The 23,618-nt window shown below is 60.0% G+C and overlaps 1 protein-coding gene and 1 long non-coding RNA gene across 3 annotated transcripts; both read right to left on the bottom strand.

Annotated features, from left to right (window-relative positions):
• Window positions 1–8,492: 8,492 nt before the first annotated feature.
• LOC144740035 (uncharacterized) lies at window positions 8,493–10,066 on the bottom strand. Its single transcript, XM_078622917.1, has 2 exons — window positions 8,999–10,066; window positions 8,493–8,944 (listed from the first exon to the last, which is right to left on the bottom strand). The coding sequence occupies exons 1-2, from the start codon at window positions 10,064–10,066 to the stop codon at window positions 8,804–8,806; spliced, it is 1,209 nt and encodes a 402-aa protein (XP_078479043.1). The 3' UTR covers window positions 8,493–8,803.
• A 3,932-nt stretch (window positions 10,067–13,998) lies between these two features.
• LOC144740033 (uncharacterized) lies at window positions 13,999–21,226 on the bottom strand. Of its 2 annotated transcripts, none has more exons than XR_013589556.1 (4): window positions 21,042–21,226; window positions 18,364–18,434; window positions 16,315–16,740; window positions 13,999–14,144 (listed from the first exon to the last, which is right to left on the bottom strand). It is a non-coding gene; the product is annotated as an uncharacterized LOC144740033 (long non-coding RNA). The 2 variants fall into 2 exon arrangements; XR_013589555.1 differs by having other exon boundaries at window positions 21,078–21,226.
• Between the last annotated feature and the right edge of the window lie 2,392 nt (window positions 21,227–23,618).

Here is a 23,618-nt window from a genome sequence, read left to right as displayed (position 1 = left end):
ACACACCAAGACCATTGCCACACCGGTACACACACAACACCACCACCACACCGGTACACACCAAGACCATCGCCACACCGGTACACACCAACAACACCACCACACCGGTACACACCAAGACCATTGCCACACAGGTACACACCAACACCACCACCACACCGGTACACACCAAGACCATCGCCACACAGGTACACACCAGCAACACCAGCAACACCAGCACCATCACCACCATCATCACCACCATCACCACCATCATCACCACCACCAGCACCACCATCATCATCGCCATCGCCACCATTACCACCATCGCCACCAGCACCAGCACCATCACCACCATCATCACCACCATCATCACCACCACCACCATCACCACCACCAGCACCACCAGCATCACCATCGCCACCATCGCCACCATTACCACCACCAGCACCACCAGCATCACCACCATCACCACCATTACCACCATCGCCACCACCACCACCACCATCGCCACCATTACCACCACCATTACCACCATTACCACCACCATTACCACTCTCAAATCCACCACCACCACCATCACCACTCTCAACTCCACCATCACATTCACCATCACCCCCCCCCCCCCAGCTCTGTGCGTCGTCTGCGCCCCCCACGCTGCTGCCAGGGCCCTGGCGGCCTCCTGGCGCCATTCTCACTCAGCCTGGCGCAGGGGCAGCAGCAGCTGCACCGCATCAACCCCCACGCTGCCCCCTCACACGAGAAGTGGGTAGTCACTCACTCACTCACACACTCACTCACACACTCACTCACACACTCACTCACACTCACTCACTCACACACTCACTCACTCACTCACACACTCACTCACTCACTCACACACTCACTCACACACTCACTCACACACTCACTCACTCACTCACACACTCACTCACACACTCACTCACACACTCACTCACTCACACACTCACTCACTCACACACTCACACACACACTCACACACACACACTCACACACACACACAGACACACACACTCACTCACTCACTCACACACTCACTCACTCACTCACACACTCACTCACTCACTCACACACTCACTCACTCACACACTCACTCACTCACACACTCACTCACTCACACACTCACTCACTCACTCACACACTCACTCACTCACACACTCACTCACTCACTCACACCTCACACTCACACACTCACTCACACACTCACTCACTCACACACTCACTCACTCACACACTCACTCACTCACACACACACACTCACACACACACACTCACACACACACAGACACACACACTCACTCACACACTCACTCACACACTCACTCACTCACACACTCACTCACTCACACACTCACACACTCACACACTCACTCACTCACACACTCACACACACACTCACACACACACACTCACACACACACAGACACACACACTCACTCACACACTCACTCACACACTCACTCACTCACACACTCACTCACTCACACACTCACACACTCACACACACACTCACACACACACACAGACACACACACTCACTCACACACTCACTCACACACTCACTCACACACACACTCACTCACACACTCACTCACTCACACACTCACACACACACTCACACACACACTCACACACACACAACAACAACAACAACCGCCATTCGCCACTAAGTGGCGGTGACGTCACCACGACGCTTGTGCCAGGCCATGTGCACCCTGAACCACCACTAAACTACACACACACTCACACACACACACAGACACACACACTCACTCACACACTCACTCACACACTCACACACTCACTCACACACTCACTCACTCACACACTCACACACTCACACACTCACACACACACTCACACACACACACGGACACACACACTCACTCACACACTCACACACTCACTCACTCACACACTCACACACACTCACACACTCACTCACACACTCACACACTCACTCACACACTCACTCACACACACACTCACACACTCACTCACACACTCACTCACACACTCACACACTCACTCACACTCACACACTCACTCACACACTCACTCACTCACTCCACACACTCACTCACTCACTCACACACTCACTCACACACTCACACACTCACTCACACACTCACTCACACACTCACACACTCACTCACTCACACACTCACTCACACACTCACTCACACACTCACACACTCACTCACTCACACACACACTCACTCACACACTCACACACTCACACACACACTCACTCACACACTCACTCACACACTCACACACACTCACTCACACACTCACTCACACCACTCACACACTCACACACTCACTCACTCACACACTCACTCACACACTCACTCACTCACACTCACTCACACACTCACACACACACTCACTCACTCACACACTCACTCACACACACTCACTCACACACTCACTCACACACTCACACACACTCACTCACACACTCACTCACACACTCACACACTCACACACTCACTCACTCACACACTCACTCACACACTCACTCACTCACACTCACTCACACACTCACACACACACTCACTCACTCACACACTCACTCACTCACACTCACTCACACACTCACTCACTCACACACTCACTCACTCACACTCACTCACACACTCACTCACTCACACACTCACTCACTCACACACTCACTCACTCACACACTCACACACTCACTCACTCACTCACTCACACTCACACTCACTCACACACTCACACACACACTCACACACTCACTCACTCACACACACTCACTCACCCACTCACCCACCCACTCACTCACCCACTCACCCACTCACTCACCCACTCACCCACTCACTCACCCACTCACCCACCACTCACCACTCACCCACTCCCCACTCACTCACCCCGTCTCTCCCCCCCCCCCCCCAGCCTTCTCTCCGTCTTCCACACGGACAGCTACTCCGTGCTGGTCTCCAGCCACGCCACGTACTTCGTCCGCAAGCCCTCCACCTCCTCCACCTCGTCACCCTCCAGAGGGCGGGTGGACAACGACGACGGGGGTGTCGAGGTGGAGCGTGAGGAGGAGGTGGAGGAGGTGGAGGAGGAGGTGTTTCTGTGCGTCCGTCACGAGCACCTCTACCACTGCCTCGTGCTGCGTGGAGCCCAGGGGCGGCTTTACCTGCAGCTCGCACGGCGGGGGGGGGGGCCGGGGGGGCCAGGGGGTGGGGGGGCGGGGGGGAGGGGGGGCCCCCCACGAGTTTGGGGGGGCGGAGGCGGCCGGGGGGGGAGGAGGGATGCTGCTGTTGCCGTCGCGAGCGGATAAGCCATGGTGAGTGGGGGGTGGGTGGGTTGGTGGGTGGGTGGGTGAGTGGGGGGTGGGTGAGTGGGGGGTGGGTGAGTGGGGGGTGGGTGAGTGGGTGAGTGGGGGGTGGGTGGGGGGGGGTGGGTGAGTGGGTGGGTGGGTGAGTGGGTGGGTGAGTGGGTGGGTGAGTGGGTGGGTGAGTGGGTGGGTGAGTGGGTGGGTGAGTGGGGTGTGGGTGGGGGGGGGGTGAGTGGGGGGTGGGTGAGTGGGGGGGTGGGTGGGTGGGTTGGTGGGTTGGTGGGGGGGGTGGGGGGGTGAGGGGGTGGGTGGGTGAGTGAGGTGGGTGAGTGGGGGGTGGGTGGGTGAGTGGGTGGGTGGGTGAGTGGGGGGTGGGTGGGGGGGGGGGGGTGGGTGAGTGGGTGGGTGGGTGGGTGAGTGGGTGGGTGGGTGGGTGAGTGGGTGGGTGGGTGGGTGGGTGGGTGAGTGGGTGGGTGGGTGGGTGGGTGGGTGAGTGGGTGGGTGGGTGGGTGGGTGGGTGAGTGGGTGGGTGGGTGGTGGGTGAGTGGGTGGGTGGGTGGGTGGGTGGGTGAGTGGGTGGGTGGGTGGGTGGGTGAGTGGGTGGGTGGGTGGGTGAGTGGGTGGGTGGGTGGGTGGGTGAGTGGGTGGGTGGGTGGGTGGGTGGGTGAGTGGGTGGGTGGGTGGGGGGGGGGGTGGGTGAGTGGGTGGGTGAGTGGGTGGGTGGGTGGGTGGGTGGGTGAGTGGGTGGGTGGGTGGGTGAGTGGGTGGGTGGGTGGGGGGGGGGGGTGGGTGAGTGGGTGGGTGGGTGGGTGAGTGGGTGGGTGGGTGGGTGGGTGAGTGGGTGGGTGGGTGGGTGGGTGGGTGAGTGGGTGGGTAGGTGAGTGGGGGGTGGGTGGGTGAGTGGGGGGTGGGTGGGTGAGTGGGGGGTGGGTGGGTGAGTGGGGGGTGGGTGGGTTGGTGGGTGGGTGGGTGGGTGGGTGAGTGGGGGGTGGGTGGGTGAGTGGGGGGTGGGTGGGTGAGTGGGGGGGGTGGGTGGGTTGGTGAGTGGGGGGTGGGTTGGTGGGTTGGTGGGGGGGTGGGTTGGTGGGTTGGTGGGGGGGTGGGTGGGTGGGTGGGTTGGTGAGTGGGGGGTGGGTGAGTTGGTGGGTTGGTTGGTGGGTGGGTGGGTTGGTGGGTGGGTGAGTGGCTGGGTGAGCGAGTGGGTGAGCGCTACCAACCCGGTGACCCAGGTTCAGTTCCCGCTCACGGCCAACACCGCTGACATCCACCCCTCTGTCCACCCCTCTCTCCACCCCCCTCTCCACCCCTCTCTCCACCCCCCCGTCCACCCCTCTGTCCACCCCCCTGTCCACCCTTGTCCACCCCGCCAGGTGCGCGTGCCGTCCGACGCGCTGGCGCTGCGCATTGCCGAGGCGGTGAACTACGGCCGCACGCTGCACCACGAGCACCGCCTCACGCTGCCCGCCAGCCTCGACCCCCTCGAGCCCTAGGAGCCCTGGGGGCCCCCTGGGGGCCCTGGGGGCCCTAGGGTAGCTGTGGCCGAGAAAACCCTCAGGGCAACTGTGATTACCACCTCGAGACTGCCCTCAGGGCAGCGCTGGATACTGAAACTGCCCTCAGGGCAGCTGTGGTCGAGAAAGCCCTCAGGGCAGCTGTGGCCGAGAAGGCTCTCAGGGCAGCTGTGGCCGAGAAGGCTCTCAGGGCAGCTGTGGCCGAGAAAGCCCTCAGGGCAGCGCTGGCTACTGAAACTGCCCTCAGGGCAGCTGTGATTACCACCTCGAGACTGCCCTCAGGGCAGCTGTGGCTACCACGTTTAGAGCCCTGAGGGCAGCTGTGGTTGGTGGTGGTGATAATGGTGATGATGGTGGTGGTGATGGTGGTGGTGATGATGGTAACAATTATGGTGATGGTAATGATGGTGATGACGATGTTCACGGCGTTGACGATGATGACGATGGTGACGATGATGACGATGATGACGATGTTGACGATGTTGTTGTGATGTTGACGATGATGTTGACGGTGTTGTTGTGATGTTGACGATGGGTGTTGTTGTGATGTTTGGCGATGACGGTGACCGTTACTTGAAGTAGCAAAGTGAAATATAAACGCCGAGTGCAGTACAGCAAGGAGGTCGCGAGCGGTGTGCGAGTCTCGGGATTGTGCGTGGGGGGGGGGGGTCACACACAGGGGCAGCTGCTACTGGGCGTGCCCCCCGCTGCCTCGGGAGAGAGACGCAGACTCCAAATAACCAGCGGCAGGCATCGTCAGGGTCGGGGGTCGAACCCACGACCTCCTGCGTACCAGGCGAGGTAGTCGACATCTCCCTAGCCGCTGTGGTGTCAGGGTCAGGATCGAACCCACGACCTCCTGCGTACCAGGCGAGGTAGTCAACATCTCCTAGCCACTGTGGTGTCAGGGTCAGGATCGAACCCACGACCTCCTGCGTACCAGGCGAGGTAGTCAACATCTCCTAGCCACTGTGGTGTCAGGGTCAGGATCGAACCCACGACCTCCTGCGTACCAGGCGAGGTAGTCAACATCTCCTAGCCACTGTGGTGTCAGGGTCAGGATCGAACCCACGACCTCCTGCGTACCAGGCGAGGTAGTCGACATCTCCTAGCCGCTGTGGTGTCAGGGTCAGGATCGAACCCACGACCTCCTGCGTACCAGGTGCCAGCATCACCCAACAAGATGACTTTTATCCCAAGGAGCCACTTTAGCCAGCACCTGTGACAGGTCATAGAAGGCATCCGACTCAGCGGCCTTGCCTGCATCCCTCCACGGATGTTCGTCTTCGGTGGGGGCATAAGTAACCACGACCACCACTCCTCGCCTCTGGTTGACGGGAAGGTGAGCCCAAAGTAACCTGGGGCTTACAGCTTCCCACACCTCACCGCCACGCTCCCACGCCCCCTTCATTATTTTATTCAGAAGAGCCACTCCCTGTTTTTCAGCAGCCTCCTGGCCCCGAGTGGAGGACTGTCCACCCCTCATGGTGGCAGGGAGCCAGAGCCGGTCCACCGGACCTCCCGAATACCACCGAGATCCAGGCGGGTACCGGTCCAGCTCCCGACAGAGGAGCGGCAGCCTCTCCTCCGCAGTGAGCGTTCCAACATTCCACGTGGCCACACGCAGTGGCTGTTGTTTCTGGAGCACTGAGGGTGCAGGGTTCCATCTCCTGGCTCCGCCAAATGGGGTCTTGGCCAGGAGACGTCATAGACGCCTGTCCCCCCGGGGCCTCCGGCACAAGCTTAGCGAGATGCTGTTGACGTCGTTGTGGTAATTAGAGTGAAGGTAGAGGGGTTACCCAGCCCCTCGCACCCGTCCAGAGCCCTCGTGGCCACCGCAGCGTCACAGCCCGGCGCCAGCGAGGAGGCAGAGGGGATGGAACTGCCGAACAAGAGACACGAATGTACGTACGTACACACACGCGTACACACGTACACACACACACACGTACACACACACACACGTATACACACACGCACGTACACACACGCGTACACACACGTACTCTCCACGCGCACACACGTACATACACACACACGCGCGTACGTACACACACGCACGTACACGCGCGCACGTACACACGCGCACGTACACACGCGCACGTACACACGCGCACACGCGCACGTACACGCACGTACACACGCGCACGTACACACGCGCACGTACACGCGCACGTACACACGCGCACCACGCGCACGTACACGCACGTACACACGCGCACGTACACACGCGCACACACGCACGTACACACGCGCACGTACACGCGCACGTACACACGCGCACACACGCGCACGTACACACGCGCACACGCGCACGTACACGCACGTACACACGCGCACGTACACACGCGCACACACGCACGTACACGCGCACGTACACACGCGCACGTACACACGCGCACACACACGCACGTACACACGCGCACGTACACACGCGCACACACACGCACGTACACACGCGCACGTACACGCGCACGTACACGCGCACGTACACACGCGCACGTACACACGCGCACAAGCGCACGTACACGCACGTACACACGCGCACGTACACACGCGCACATGCGCACGTACACACGCGCACGTACACACGCGCACGTACACGCGCGCACGTACACGCGCACGTACACACGCGCACGTACACACGCGCACGTACACGCACGTACACACGCGCACGTGCGCACGTACACGCACGTACACACGCGCACGTACACACGCGCACAAGCGCACGTACACGCACGTACACACGCGCACGTACACACGCGCACATGCGCACGTACACACGCGCACGTACACACGCGCACGTACACACGCGCACGTGCGCACGTACACGCACGTACACACGCGCACGTACACACGCGCACGTACACACGCGCACGTACACACGCGCACGTACACACGCGCACGTACACACGCGCACACACGCACGTACACGCACGTACACACGCGCACGTACACGCGCACGTACACACGCGCACGTACACACGCGCACGTACACGCGCACGTACACACGCGCACGTACACACGCGCACACGCGCACGTACACGCACGTACACACGCGCACGTACACGTACGTACACGCGCACGTACACACGCGCACGTACACGCGCGCACGTACACGCGCGCACGTACACGCGCGCACGTACACGCGCGCACGTACACACGCGCACGTACACACGCGCACGTACACGCGCACGTACACACGCGCACGTACACACGCGCACACGCGCACGTACACGCACGTACACACGCGCACGTACACGTACGTACACGCGCACGTACACACGCGCACGTACACGCGCGCACGTACACGCGCGCACGTACACGCGCGCACGTACGCGCGCGCACGTACGCGCGCGCACGTACGCACGCGCACGTACGCACGCGCACCTACACACGCGCACCTACGCACGCGCACCTACGCACGCGCACGTACGCACGCGCACGCGCACCTACACACGCGCACCTACACACGCGCACCTACGCACGCGCACGTACGTACGCGCACGTACACACGCGCACGTACACACGCGCACGTACGTACGCGCACGTACACACGCGCACCTACACACGCGCACGTACGTGTATGCGCGTGTACACACACGTACATACACGTGCACACACACACACCCTCCACCACGCGCACAGTGTCAGAGAGAGCAGCCGGAGAGTTGTGCTAAATAAAGTTTTAATTCCGCACGTGGGGAGGGAGGGAGAGGGATTGAGGGGGAGGTGGTGAGGGGAGGAGGATGACGACGAGGAGGGGAGGGGAGGGGAAGGTTGTGAAAGAGGTGGGTGGTGGTGGTGGTGGAAGTGTAATGTGGTGGTGGTGGTGGTGGAGCGAGGGGGCTGCAGGGAAACCCAATCTAATTTACAGCGGAACTCGGCCTACAAACAACCAGACCAAACACCTGGATATCTCCTGACCACCATCACCACCGCCATCACCACCATCACCACCACTGTCCCATCACCACCGTCGTCACCACCACCACCACTGTCCCATCACCACCGTCGTCACCACCACCGTCGTCACCACCACCACCGTCGTCACCACCACCGTCGTCACCACCACCGTCGTCACCATCACCGTCGTCACCGTCACCACCACCGTCGTCACCACCTTCACCACCACCGTCACCACCACCGTCGTCACCGTCACCACCACCGTCACCACCACCGTCGTCACCACCGTTGTCACCGTCACCACCACCGTCACCACCACCGTCGTCACCACCACCGTCGTCACCATCACCGTCACCATCACCGTCGTCACCACCTTCACCACCACCGTCACCACCGTCACCACCACCATCACCGTCGTCACCGTCACCACCACCGTCACCACCACCGTCACCACCACCGTCGTCACCGTCGTCACCACCACCGTCGTCACCGTCGTCACCACCACCGTCGTCACCGTCGTCACCACCGTCGTCACCGTCACCACCACCGTCGTCACCGTCACCACCACCGTCGTCACCACCGTCGTCACCGTCACCACCACCGTCACCACCATCACCGTCACCACCACCGTCGTCACCATCACCATCACCGTCGTCACCACCGTCGTCACCACCACCATCACCGTCGTCACCGTCACCACCACCGTCGTCACCGCCGTCACCGTCACCACCACCGTCGTCACCACTGTCGTCACCATCACTGTCACCATCACCGTAACCACCACCGTTGTCACCACCGTCGTCACCGTCACCACCACCGTCGTCACCACCGTCGTCACCGTCACCACCACCGTCACCACCATCACCGTCACCACCACCGTCGTCACCATCACCATCACCGTCGTCACCACCGTCGTCACCACCATCACCGTCGTCACCGTCACCACCACCGTCGTCACCGCCGTCACCGTCACCACCACCGTCGTCACCACTGTCGTCACCATCACTGTCACCATCACCGTAACCACCACCGTTGTCACCACCGTCGTCACCACCACCATCACCGTCGTCACCGTCACCACCACCGTCACCACCGTCACCACCACCATCGTCACCGTCACCACCACCATTGTCACCGTCACCACCACCGTCACCAACGTCGTCACCGTCACCACCACCGTCGTCACCGTCACCAACGTCGTCACCGTCACCACCACCGTCGTCACCATCACCACCACCGTCGTCACCGTCACCACCACCGTCACCAACGTCGTCACCACCACCGTCGTCACCGTCACGACCGTCAACACCACCATCGTCGTCACCGTCACCACCACCATTGTCGTCACCGTCACCACCGTCACTGTCTGTGCCACCTGTCACTCAAACGGGCATCCACTACACCACCGCCTCCTTCACCACCACCACCACGTCCTTCACCCCTTCCTTCGCCGCCGCCACCACTATGTCCTTCGCCGCCTCCTTCGCCACCACCACCACCACCACCACGTCCTTCACCACCTCCATCTCCTTCACCTTCTCCACCTCCACCTTCTTCTCCACCTCCATCTCCTTCACCGCCACCTTCTCCACCTCCTCCACCTTCTCCACCTTCTCCACCTCCATCTCCACCTCCTCCACCACCACCACCTTGTCCACCTCCATCACCTTGTCCACCTTCTCCACCTTCCCCATCTCCTTCACCACCACCTTGTCCACCACCTCCACCTTCTTTGCCGCCTCCTTTGCGGCCGCCACCTCCGCCGGGTCCCGGTGCTTGAGCCGGTGCCGGGCCACCTCCGACACGAACAGGAAGCCGGCGCCGCACTGCGGGCAGCGGTGAGGCCAGCTGCCCTCGTGCGCCGCCACGTGCCGCCGGAGGCTGATCTTGGTGGCGAATCCGGCGGGGCACAGCGGGCACGGGTGGGCCGGTGTCGGCGTGGTGGTGGTGGTGGTGGTGGCGGTGGCAGCGGTGGTGTCGTCTCGGCGCCGGTGCCGCAGCAGGGCGTGCCGGCGCAGGCGGTGCTCGCTGCGGAAGGCCTCGCCGCACTCCTCGCACTCGTGCCGGGGGGCGCCGTGCCGGGAGCGGTGCCGGGCAGCGCCCAGCGAGGTCGGGAAGCACCGGTCGCAGAGGTCGCAGGCAAACGCGGTGGTGGTGCCGGTGGTGGTGCCGGGTGGTGGATGTAAGATGTGGTGGACGAGGAGGTGCGGGTGAGAGGGTGACGGTGGAGGAGCGGTCGCCCTTCTCGGTCGACAGAGGAGCTCGCTCAGACTTCTTGGCTACCCGCGACGCTGCTCCACCACCAACACCACCGCCACCACCATCACCACCGCTACCTCTACCACCACCACCTGCTGCCCTCTTGAGGTCACTCAACTTGCTGGTGGCCTTCGCCCTGCTGCTGTGGCCGTTACCTCTCGTGCCGCCCTCCCCCCCCCTGCCTCACCCCCCCCCCCAGCCCCCCGCCCCCGCCCCAGCCGCCCCCCCCCCCACGTGTCCCACCGTGACCGTTCCTCTCGGTCTTCGCCGGCGCCCCCGTCCTCGCCGTGCTCCACCAGGCCGTGCTCCACCAGGCCGTGCTCCACCAGGCCGTGCTCCACCAGGCCGTGCTCCACCAGGCCGTGCTCCACCAGGCCGTGCAGCTCCGTGGCCTCCCCGGTGCTGAAGCGCTGTCCGCAGCGTTTGCACGCGAAGGGCATCTCCCCCTCGGGGTGCGTCTGCCGGTGACGCCTCAAGCCCTGCAGCTCGGCAAAGCCCCTGGCACAGACGCTGCACACGAAGGCCATGCCCTCGTCCTGCTCCTCCACCTCATCATCCTCCACCATCTCCTCCACCTCCACCTTGTCGTCATCGTCGTCCGATTCGTCGTCAGCGTCTCCCCGACGACCTTCGGCCGACCTCCAGTGCCTCGCCTCGCCTTTCACCCTCACCACCTTCACCGTCCGCCGACGCTTTGCCGAACCCGGTGGCGATGCCGCTGTGGTTCTCGCCGCTGCCCTCCGCCACCACCGCTGTGGCGGCGGTGGCGGCGGCGGTCGTCCCGGTTGAAGCGGTCATCTTGGTTGGCTTCTGTTCCCCCACCACCGCCACCCTCCCCCCCCCTCCTCCTCCTCCTCTTGCGTTTCCTCTTCCTGGTCCTCGCCAACCTCCCCCCCGTGCTCACCACCCCCCCCCCCTCCCACTCCTCCCCCTCCTCGTCGTCATCCTCGTGGCTGACCAGGTGGCGGCACAGCTGCGAGAGGAACTCAAAGTCCTTGCCGCACTCCTGGCAGGCGTGCCGGGTCGTCTTGGCGCGCTGCCGACGCTCGTGGTGACGGGGGTGGCGGCGGTGATCGGCGCTAACGCCGGTGTCGCCTGGGAAGGGGGACGGACGCAATGGTAAAGGTGCTGAGCCAGGTAGCCTCTAGCAGGATGTGCGGGGCAAGTGCGGCGCACGAAGGGGGCGGTGTGGTTTGAGACAGGGCTGCCCAGCCACTGCCTTTGGTTCTCTCACCGGTGCTCACTCACTCACTCACTCAGACACTCGTCCACTCACTCATTCACTCACTCACTCGTCCGTCCACCCACTCACTCACTCGTCCACTCACTCATCCACTCACTCACTCGTCCGTCCACCCACTCACTCACTCGTCCACTCACTCATCCACTCACTCACTCGTCCACTCACTCATCCACTCACTCACTCGTCCGTCCACCCACTCACTCACTCGTCCACTCACTCGTCCACTCACTCACTCGTCCGTCCACTCGTCCACTCACTCACTCGTCCACTCACTCATCCACTCACTCGTCCACTCACTCACTCGTTCACTCACTCACTCGTCCACTCACTCATCCACTCACTCGTCCACTCACTCACTCGTTCACTCACTCACTCGTCCACTCACTCGTCCACTCACTCATCCACTCACTCACTCGTCCACTCACTCACTCGTCCACTCACTCACTCGTTCACTCACTCGTCCACTCACTCACTCGTTCACTCACTCACTCGTCCACTCACTCATCCACTCACTCGTCCACTCACTCACTCGTTCACTCACTCACTCGTCCACTCACTCGTCCACTCACTCACTCGTCCACTCACTCACTCGTCCACTCACTCACTCGTCCACTCACTCGTCCACTCACTCACTCGTTCACTCACTCACTCACTCACTCGTCCACACTCATCACTCAATAGTCTACTCACTCACTCGTTCACTCACTCGTCCACTCACTCATCGTCCACTCACTCACTCGTCACTCACCTCGTCCACTCACTCACTCGTTCACTCACTCACTCACTCGTCCACTCACTCGTCCACTCACTCACTCGTCCACTCACTCACTCGTCCACTCACTCGTCCACTCACCTCACCACGTTCACTCACTCACCTCACTCGTTCACTCACTCGTCCACTCACTCACTCGTCCACTCACTCACTCGTCCACTCACTCGTTCACTCACTCACTCACTCGTCCACTCACTCGTCCACTCAATAGTCTACTCACTCACTCAATCACACTATGGGTCTCGATATAGGAAGGTTCTGGGTCTAATCAGGAAGTGGGGGCGTGGCCTAGACAGGAGGTGGGGGGGGGGGGGGGCGTGGCCTAGACAGGAGGTGGGGGGGGGCGTGGGCCTAGACAGGAGGTGGGGGGGGGTGGCATGGCCTAAACAGGGCGTGGTCTAAACAGGCCGTGGGGGCGTGGTCTAAACAGGAAGTGGGGGCGTGGCCCTAAACAGGAAGTGGGGGCGTGGCCTAGACAGGGGGGCGTGGCCTAGACAGGAGGTGGGGGGGCGTGGCCTAGACAGGTGGGGGGCGTGGCCTAGACAGGAGGTGTGGGGGGCGTGGCCTAAACAGGCCGTGGGGGCGTGGCCTAGACAGGTCGTGGTTTTAAACAGGGCGTGGGGGGGGGGCGTGGGGGCGTGGCCTAGACAGGAGGTGGGGGGGGGCGGTGGCCTAAACAGGGGCGTAGACAGGTGTGGGGGCGTGGTCTAGACAGGAGGGTGGGGGGGGGGCGTGACCTAGACAGGAGTTGTGGGGGGGGCGTGGCCTAAACAGGTGTGGGGGCGTGGCCTAGACAGGAGGTGGGGGGGGCGTGGCCTAGACAGGAGGTGTGGGGGGGCGTGGCCTAGACAGGAGGTGTGGGGGCGTGGTCTAAACAGGGCCGTGGGGGGCGTGGTCTAAACAGGAAGTGGGGGGTTGTGTGGCCTCACCCAAGACGCGTCTCTTCCCCAGCACCGCCCTCCACCAGAGCCGTGGCGCTTGCACCACCGCCCCCCGCCCCCCTTGCTCTCCGCCCCGCCCACCAGGGCCACCACACCGGCACCGGCACCGCCACCGGGCAGTGCCAACTCCGCCACCCGGCAGTGCCAACTCCACCACCGGCAGTGCCAACTCCACCACCATCACCGCAGGGCCGCGTCCGGGCTGGGGGAGGGAGGAGGGGGGGGGGAGGGATGAGAGCGTGGTGATGAGTCTATGGGTCTCTGTGTGGTGGTGGTGGTGAGTCTTGTGGGTCTCTGTGTGGTGGTGGTGAGTCTATGGGTCTCTGTGTGGTGGTGATGAGTCTATGGGTTTCTGTGTGGTGGTGGTGAGTCTATGGGTCTCTGTGTGGTGGTGGTGAGTCTATGGGTCTCTGTGTGGTGGTGATGAGTCTATGGGTCTCTGTGTGGTGGTGGTGGTGAGTCTATGGGTCTCTGTGTGGTGGTGGTGGTGGTGGTGAGTCTATGGGTCTCTGTGTGGTGGTGGTGAGTCTGTGGGTCTCTGTGTGGTGGTGATGAGTCTGTGGGTCTCTGTGTGGTGGTGATGAGTCTATGGGTCTCTGTGTGGTGATGAGTCTATGGGTCTCTGTGTGGTGGTTATGAGTCTATGGGTCTCTGTGTGGTGGTGAGTCTATGGGTCTCTGTGTGGTGGTGAGTCTATGGGTCTCTGTGTGGTGGTGAGTCTATGGGTCTCTGTGTGGTGATGAGTCTATGGGTCTCTGTGTGGTGGTGGTGAGTCTGTGGGTATCTGTGTGGTGGTGGTGAGTCTATGGGTCTCTGTGTGGTGGTGATGAGTCTGTGGGTCTCTGTGTGGTGGTGGTGAGTCTATGGGTCTCTGTGTGGTGGTGGTGGTGAGTCTATGGGTCTCTGTGTGGTGGTGGTGAGTCTATGGATCTCTGTGTGGTGGTGGTGAGTCTATGGGTCTCTGTGTGGTGGTGATGAGTCTATGGGTTTCTGTGTGGTGGTGGTGAGTCTATGGGTCTCTGTGTGGTGGTGGTGAGTCTATGGGTCTCTGTGTGGTGGTGGTGAGTCTATGGGTCTCTGTGTGGTGGTGGTGGTGGTGGTGAGTCTATGGGTCTCTGTGTGGTGGTGGTGAGTCTGTGGGTCTCTGTGTGGTGGTGATGAGTCTATGGGTCTCTGTGTGGTGGTGAGTCTGTGGGTCTCTGTGTGGTGATGAGTCTATGGGTCTCTGTGTGGTGGTTATGAGTCTATGGGTCTCTGTGTGGTGGTGAGTCTATGGGTCTCTGTGTGGTGGTGAGTCTATGGGTCTCTGTGTGGTGGTGAGTCTATGGGTCTCTGTGTGGTGATGAGTCTATGGGTCTCTGTGTGGTGGTGGTGAGTCTGTGGGTATCTGTGTGGTGGTGGTGAGTCTATGGGTCTCTGTGTGGTGGTGATGAGTCTATGGGTCTCTGTGTGGTGGTGGTGAGTCTGTGGGTCTCTGTGTGGTGGTGGTGAGTCTATGGGTCTCTGTGTGGTGGTGATGAGTCTATGGGTCTCTGTGTGGTGGTGGTGAGTCTGTGGGTCTCTGTGTGGTGGTGGTGAGTCTATGGGTCTCTGTGTGGTGGTGATGAGTCTATGGGTCTCTGTGTGGTGGTGGTGAGTCTATGGGTCTCTGTGTGGTGGTGGTGAGTCTATGGGTCTCTGTGTGGTGGTGATGAGTCTGTGGGTCTCTGTGTGGTGGTGGTGAGTCTGTGGGTCTCTGTGTGGTGGTGGTGAGTCTATGGGTCTCTGTGTGGTGGTGATGAGTCTATGGGTCTCTGTGTGGTGGTGGTGAGTCTATGGGTCTCTGTGTGGTGGTGATGAGTCTGTGGGTCTCTGTGTGGTGGTGGTGGTGAGTCTATGGGTCTCTGTGTGGTGGTGGTGGTGAGTCTATGGGTCTCTGTGTGGTGGTGGTGAGTCTGTGGGTCTCTGTGTGGTGGTGATGAGTCTGTGGGTCTCTGTGTGGTGGTGATGAGTCTATGGGTCTCTGTGTGGTGGTGAGTCTGTGGGTCTCTGTGTGGTGATGAGTCTATGGGTCTCTGTGTGGTGGTTATGAGTCTATGGGTCTCTGTGTGGTGGTGATGAGTCTATGGGTCTCTGTGTGGTGGTGAGTCTATGGGTCTCTGTGTGGTGGTGAGTCTATGGGTCTCTGTGTGGTGGTTATGAGTCTATGGGTCTCTGTGTGGTGGTGATGAGTCTATGGGTCTCTGTGTGGTGGTGAGTCTATGGGTCTCTGTGTGGTGGTGAGTCTATGGGTCTCTGTGTGGTGGTGGTGAGTCTCTGGGTCTCTGTGTGGTGGTGGTGAGTCTATGGGTCTCTGTGTGGTGGTGAGTCTGTGGTGAGTCTGCAGGTTTCACCTCCTCCGTCTGCCTCCTCCACCGGAGGTCGCGGGGGGTCGGAGGTCGCCACCGCCCCTGCCAGTAGAGGTCGCGGGGGGTCAGAGGTCGCCACCGCCCTGGCCACCAAAGGTTGTGGGGGGTCAGAGGTCACCACCGACCCGGGCACCAGAGGTCGCGGGGGGGTCACAGGTCGCCACCGCCCCAGCCACCGGAGGTCGCGGGGGGTCACAGGTCGCCACCGCCCCAGCCACCGGAGGTCGCGGGGGGTCACAGGTCGCCACCGGCCCCAGCCACCGGAGGTCGCGGGGGGTCACAGGTCGCCACCGGCCCCAGCCACCGGAGGTCGCGAGAGGTCAAGGGGCGGAGGTGGCGGCTGGAGCAGGAGGAACGTCTGGGGCGGCTGGAGCAGAATCAGGGTCGTAGGTCGTAGGTCGAGAGGTCGCACTGTAGGGAGGAAAGGGGCTGATGGGATGTGTCAAGCATCCTGTGCCGCGGGTACAGTACGTACTGTGCCGTGGGTACAGTACGTACTGTGCCGTGGGTACAGTACGTACTGTGTCGCGGGTACAGTACACACTGTGCCGTGGGCACAGTACACACGGTGCCGTGGGTACAGTACGTACTGTACCGCGGTACACAGTACGTACTGTGTACCGCGGTACAGTGCGTACTGGGCCATAGATACAGCAGGAGGTGCAATGTCTGCGTTTCTACTCTGAGAGGAGAGAGAGAGGGTGAGAGAGAGGGGGGGAGGAGAGGGGGGGAGAGAGAGGGTGAGAGAGAGGAGAGGTGGTGAGAGAGAGAGGGGGGAGAGAGAGGGTGAGAGAGAGAGGGGGGGAGAGGAGAGAGAGGGTGAGAGAGAGAGGGGGGGAGAGAGAGAGAGGGGGGGAGAGAGAGGGGGGGAGAGAGAGGGGAGAGAGAGAGGAATGGGGTAAGGAGAGCAGAACGTGAACTCTGTTGTTACATCTTTCATTTAAAAAGGGAGGGGGGGGAGTTTACATAAAGCAAAGAAATAAAAACCGAACTGATGAACAGAGCAAAGTGCCGAGCATCTTCTTGTTTCCTCTGATCGTAACAAAAACAAGAGAGAGTGAGAATGAGAGAGAGAATACACTGTTTATAATAAACCCAGATCTGTCCTTCTGTGACTGTGATTAACGCGCCCGGATTGGTTCGAGTGCCGTCACGTGACCGCGAGCTGCCCACTCCCTGTTGTTGGGGGGCGCCATAGGAGAGAGTGAGAGGGGGGGGAGTGAGTGAGAGGAGTGACAGAGAGAGTGTGAGAGAGTGTGAGAGAGTGTGTGAGTGAGTGAGAGAGTGTGAGAGTGTGTGAGAGAGTGTGAGAGTGTGTGAGTGAGTGAGAGAGTGTGAGGGAGTGACAGAGAGAAAGGGGACAGAGAGTGAGTGAGAGAGTGTGAGAGTGAGTGAGTGTGAGAGTGAGAAAGTGAGTGAGAGAGTGAGAGAGTGAGAGGAGTGACAGAGAGAAAGGGGACAGAGAGTGAGAGTGAGAGGGGAGAGAGAGTGAGAGAGTGAGTGAATGTGAGAGGAGTGACAGAGAGAAAGGGGAGTGAGTGAGAGGAGTGAGTGTGAGAGTGAGTGAGTGTGAGAGTGAGTGAGTGAGTGAGAGGAGTGACAGAGAGAAAGGGGAGTGAGTGAGAGGAGTGAGTGTGAGAGTGAGTGAGTGTGAGAGTGAGTGAGTGAGAGGAGTGACAGAGAGAAAGGGGAGTGAGTGAGAGTGAGTGAGTGAGGAGAGTGAGTGAGAGAGTGAGTGAGTGTGAGAGTGAGTGAGTGTGAGAGTGAGAGAGTGAGGTGAGTGTGAGAGTGAGTGAGTGAGAGGAGTGACAGAGAGAAAGGGGACAGAGTGAGTGAGAGAGTGTGAGAGGGGGGAGAGAGTGAGTGAGAAAGTGAGTGAGAGAGTGAGAGAGTGTGAGAGTGAGAGAGTGAGTGACAGAGAGTGAGGGGAGAGAGAGAGGATGGTGGTGGTGGTGGTGATGGTGGTTGTGGTGGTTGTGGTGGTTGTGGTGGTTGTGGTGGTGGTGGTGCAGCCTGCCCCAGACACTCACTCACTTTGTGGCATGAGGTGCACACACGGCCTGGCCTTGCCGAGGGATGTGGGAGCCGGGTTGGACATCGCGATGCTGTGAAGAGAGCATCATCATCATCATCAGCAGTAGTAGTAGCATCATTGTCATCAGCAGTAGTAGTAGCATCATCATTAGTAGCATCATCATCAGCAGCAGCAGTAGCATCATCAGCAGTAGTACTAGTAGCACCATCAGCAGCAGCAGTAGTAGCACCATCATCAGCAGCAAACGTAGTACTAGTAGCACCATCATCAGCAAACGTGGTACTAGTAGCACCATCATCAGCAGCAGTAGCACTAGTAACACCATCATCATCAGCAGCAGTAGCACTAGTAACACCATCATCATCAGCAGCAGTAGTACTAGTAACACCATCATCATCAGCAGCACTAGTACTAGTAGCACCATCATCATCAGCAGCAGTAGTACTAGTAGCACCATCATCATCAGCAGCACTAGTACTAGTAGCACCATCATCATCAGCAGCAGTAGTACTAGTAGCACCATCATCAGCAGCAGTAGTACTAGTAGCACCATCATCATCAGCAGCACTAGTACTAGTAGCACCATCATCATCAGCAGTAGTAGTACTAGTAACACCATCATCATCAGCAGCAGTAGTAGTACTAGTAGCACCATCATCATCAGCAGCAGTAGTACTAGTAGCACCATCATCATCAGCAGCACTAGTACTAGTAGCACCATCATCATCAGCAGCACTAGTACTAGTAGCACCATCATCATCAGCAGTAGTAGTACTAGTAACACCATCATCATCAGCAGCAGTAGTACTAGTAGCACCATCATCATCAGCAGCAGTAGCACTAGTAACACCATCATCATCAGCAGCAGTAGTACTAGTAGCACCATCATCATCAGCAGCACTAGTACTAGTAGCACCATCATCATCAGCAGTAGTAGTACTAGTAGCACCATCATCATCAGCAGCAGTAGTACTAGTAGCACCATCATCATCAGCAGCACTAGTACTAGTAACACCATCATCATCAGCAGCAGTAGTACTAGTAGCACCATCATCATCAGCAGCAGTAGTACTAGTAGCACCATCATTAGTAGTAGTAGCACCATCATCAGCAGCACTAGTACCAGTAGCACCATCATCATCAGCAGCAGTAGTAGTAGCAGCAGCATCATCATCCGTAATACTAGTAGCATCATCAGCAGCACTAGTACATCATCATCAGCAGCACTAGTAGCACCATCATCATCATCATCAGCAGTAGTAGTAGCACCATCATCATCATCAGCAGCAGTAGTACTAGTAGCACCATCATCATCAGCAGCAGTAGTACTAGTAGCACCATCATCATCAGCAGCAGTAGTAGTAGGAGCACCATCATCAGCAGCAGCAGCAGTGCTCGTAGCATCAACATCATGAGCTCAGCACTGCAGTATCAGCAGCAGCATTATCAGTGTCAATATCATCACCACACTCATCACAACCACCACCACCACCGCCGCCATTCGCTCCTTAGTGGCGGTGACGTCACCGCGCTGCCTGTGCCAGGCTAGGTGCATGAGGAAGAGGTCACGGGACAGACCCTGCAGGTGCCATGGGTTGACTGCTGTGCCAGGCTAGGTGCATGAGGAGGAGGTCACGGGGACAGACCCAGCAGGTGCCTTGGGTTGACTGCTGTGCCAGGCTCGGTGCAGGAGGAGGTCACGGGACAGACCCAGCAGGTGCCATGGGCTGACTGCTGTGCCAGGCTAGGTGCAGGAGGAGGTGGTCACGGGACAGACCCAGCAGGTGCCATGGGCTGACTGCTGTGCCAGGCTAGGTGCAGGAGGAGGTGGTCACGGGACAGACCCAGCAGGTGCCGTAGAGCTAACCGCTGCACCACCGCTCCCCACAACTACCACTGTCACCTCCACCACCACAACCGCCTCTACCACAACCTCCACCACCACCTCTACCACAACTCCACCTCTACCACAACTCCACCTCTACCACAACTCCACCTCTACCACTACCACCACAACAACCACCACAACCACCTCTACCACAACCACCACCTCTACCACAACCACCACCTCTACCACAACCACAACTACCACCACAACCACCACCTCTACCACAACCACCACCTCTACCACAACTACAACTACCACCACAACAACCACCACCTCTACCACAACTCCACCTCTACCACTACCACCACCTCTACCACTACCACCACCTCTACCACAACCACAACTACCACCACAACAACCACCACCTCTACCACAACTCCACCTCTACCACTACCACCACAACAACCACCACAACCACCTCTACCACAACCACCACCTCTACCACAACCACCACCTCTACCACAACCACCACCTCTACAACAACCACAACAACCACCACCACGACCACCACCTCTACCACCACCTCCACCACAACAACCACCACACCCGCCTCTACTACAACCACCACCTCTACCACAACAACCACCACCACCACAACAACCACCACCTCTACCACTACCACCACAACAACCACCACCACCTCCACCACTACCACCACCTCTACCACAACGACCACCTCTACCATCACCACCACAACAACAACCACCACCTCCACCACAACAACCACCACAACCACCACCTCTACCACAACCACAACCACCTCGCCAGTGACGCCCCCGCCTCACCCACCCCAGCGAGTAGAAGTGGTCCGCCCCAGCGACTCACCCCAGCGAGTCGAAGTGGTCCGCCCCAGCGAAGTGGTCTCGGGGTCTGCGTAGAAGATTCCCGCGAGCCGCGGCGCCTTTCCTGAGCGGAGCCTTCGCGCCAAGGCCGCGTCTCCTCCGTCACGGAAACGGCCCGCGATGACGTAAGCGATGACGTCGGCGGGTGACGTCACGCCCGAGAAGCCGAGGCGCGGCTCTTCGGATTGGTTGAAGGACGCCGGCGGCCATGTTGGATAGGGAGACGAGAGGGGACCGTTGTCGTGGGAATTGCCGCCATGTTGGGTAAGGAGTAAGAGTTTGGGGGTGGGGGGGGTCAAGGGGAAAAGCGGCCATGTTGGATGGGAAGACGAGAGGAGAGTTGTCATGGGAACGACGGCCATTTTGGGGGAGGGAGACGAGAGAGGAGTTGTCATGGTAACGGCGACCATTTTGGGCAAGGAGAAAAGGGGAGTCAAGGGGGAAAGCGGCCATGTTGGGTTGGTAGACGAGAGAGGAGGGGGGAGTTAACATGGGAAGGGTGGCCATGTTGGGTAAGGGGAGGGGGGGAGTTATGGGAAGGGTGGCCATGTTGGGTAAGGGGAGGGGGGGGGAGTTAACATGGGAAGGGTGGCCATGTTGGGTAAGGGAGGGGGGGGAGTTAACATGGGAAGGGTGGCCATGTTGGGTAAGGGAGGGGGGGGGGGAGTTATCATGGGGAAGGGTGGCCATGTTGGGTAAGGGAGGGGGGGGAGTTATGGGAAGGGTGGCCATGTTGGGTAAGGGAGGGGGGGAGTTATGGGAAGGGGTGGCCATGTTGGGTAAGGGAGGGGGGGGAAGTTAACATGGGAAGGGTGGCCATGTTGGGTAAGGGAGGGGGGGGGGGAGTTAACATGGGAAGGGGTTGGCCATGTTGGGTAAAGGGGAGGGGGGGGGGAGTTAACATGGGAAGGGTGGCCATGTTGGGTAAGGGAGGGGGGGGGGGAGTTATCATGGGAAGGGTGGCCATGTTGGGTAAGGGAGGAGGGGGGGTTGTGAGTTATGGGAAGGGTGGCCATGTTGGGTAAGGGAGGGGGGGGGAGTTATGGGAAGGGTGGCCATGTTGGGTAAGGGAGGGGGGGGAAGTTAACATGGGAAGGGTGGCCATGTTGGGTAAGGGATGGGGGGGGAGTTATGGGGAGGGTGGCCATGTTGGATAAGGGAGGGGGGGGGGAGTTATGGGGAGGGTGGCCATGTTGGGGTAAGGGGAGGGGGGGGGAGTTATCATGGAAGGGTGGCCATGTTGGGTAAGGGAGGGGGGGGGGAGTTATGGGGAGGGTGGCCATGTTGGGTAAGGGAGGGGGGGGGGAGTTATCATGGGAAGGGTGGCCATGTTGGGTAAGGGAGGGGGAGTGGGAGTTATGGGGAGGGTGGCCATGTGTTGGGTAAGGGAGGGGGGGTTATCATGGGAAGGGTGGCCATGTTGGGTAAGGGAGGGGGGGGGAGTTAACATGGGGAAGGGGTGGCCATGTTGGGTAAGGGAGGGGGGGGGAGTTATCATGGGAAGGGTGGCCATGTTGGGTAAGGAGGGGGGGGAGTTATGGGAAGGGTGGCCATGTTGGGTAAGGGAGGGGGGAGTTATGGGGAGGGTGGCCATGTTGGGTAAGGGAGGAGGGGGAGTTATCATGGGAAGGGTGGCCATGTTGGGTAAGGGAGGGGGGGGAGTTATGGGGAGGGTGGCCATGTTGGGTAAGGGAGGGGGAGTTATCATGGGAAGGGTGGCCATGTTGGGTAAGGGAGGGGGGGAGTTGTGGGGAGGGTGGCCATGTTGGGTTAAGGGAGGGGGAGTTATCATGGGAAGGGTGGCCATGTTGGTAGAAGGGAGGGGGGAGGTATGGGGAGGGTGGCCATGTTGGGTAAGGGAGGGGGGGAGTTATGGGGAGGGGTGGCCATGTTGGGTAAGGGAGGGGGGGAGTATTATGGGAAGGGTGGCCATGTTGGGTAAGGGAGGGGGGGGAGTTATGGGGAGGGTGGCCATGTTGGGGTAAGGGAGGGGGGGGAGTTATCATGGGAAGGGTGGCCATGTTGGGTAAGGGAGGGGGGGAGTTATGGGAAGGGTGGCCATGTTGGGTAAGGGAGGGGGGGGAGTTATGGGGAGGGGTGGCCATGTTTGGGTTAAGGGAGGGGGGGGAGTTATCATGGGGAAGGGTGGCCATGTTGGGGTAAGGGAGGGGGGGGGAGTTATGGGAGGGTGGCCATGTTGGGTAAGGGAGGGGGGGGAGTTTATGGGAAGGGTGGCCATGTTGGGTAAGGGAGGGGGGGAGTTATGGGGAGGGTGGCCATGTTGGGTAAGGGAGGGGGGGGAGTTAACATGTGGAAGGGTGGCCATGTTGGGTAAGGGAGGGGGGGGAGTTATCATGGGAAGGGTGGCCATGTTGGGTAAGGGAGGGGGGGAGTTATGGGAAGGGTGGCCATGTTGGGTAAGGGAGGGGGGGGGAGTTATGGGGAGGGTGGCCATGTTGGGTTAGGGAGGGGGGAGTTATACATGGGAAGGGTGGCCAATGTTGGGTAAGGGAGGGGGGGGGAG

The sequence above is a fragment of the Lampetra planeri genome, unplaced genomic scaffold (genome assembly GCF_965212315.1).
Source record: "Lampetra planeri unplaced genomic scaffold, kcLamPlan1.2.h2 scaffold_1855, whole genome shotgun sequence".
NCBI classification, from domain to species: Eukaryota; Metazoa; Chordata; class Hyperoartia; order Petromyzontiformes; family Petromyzontidae; genus Lampetra; species Lampetra planeri.
This window is presented reverse-complemented; position numbering and strand designations above follow the sequence as displayed.

Excerpts from the sequence above, each read along its gene's own strand:
- LOC144740035 (XM_078622917.1), bottom strand. The coding sequence starts at position 10,066 with ATGGTGGTGGTGACGGTGACGACGATGGTGGTGTTGACGGTCGTGACG. Across the intron at positions 8,945-8,998 it reads CAACGGTGGTGACGACGGTG|GTGGTGACGACGGTGGTGGT; the intron begins GTGGTGACGGTG and ends GTGGTGGTGAAG.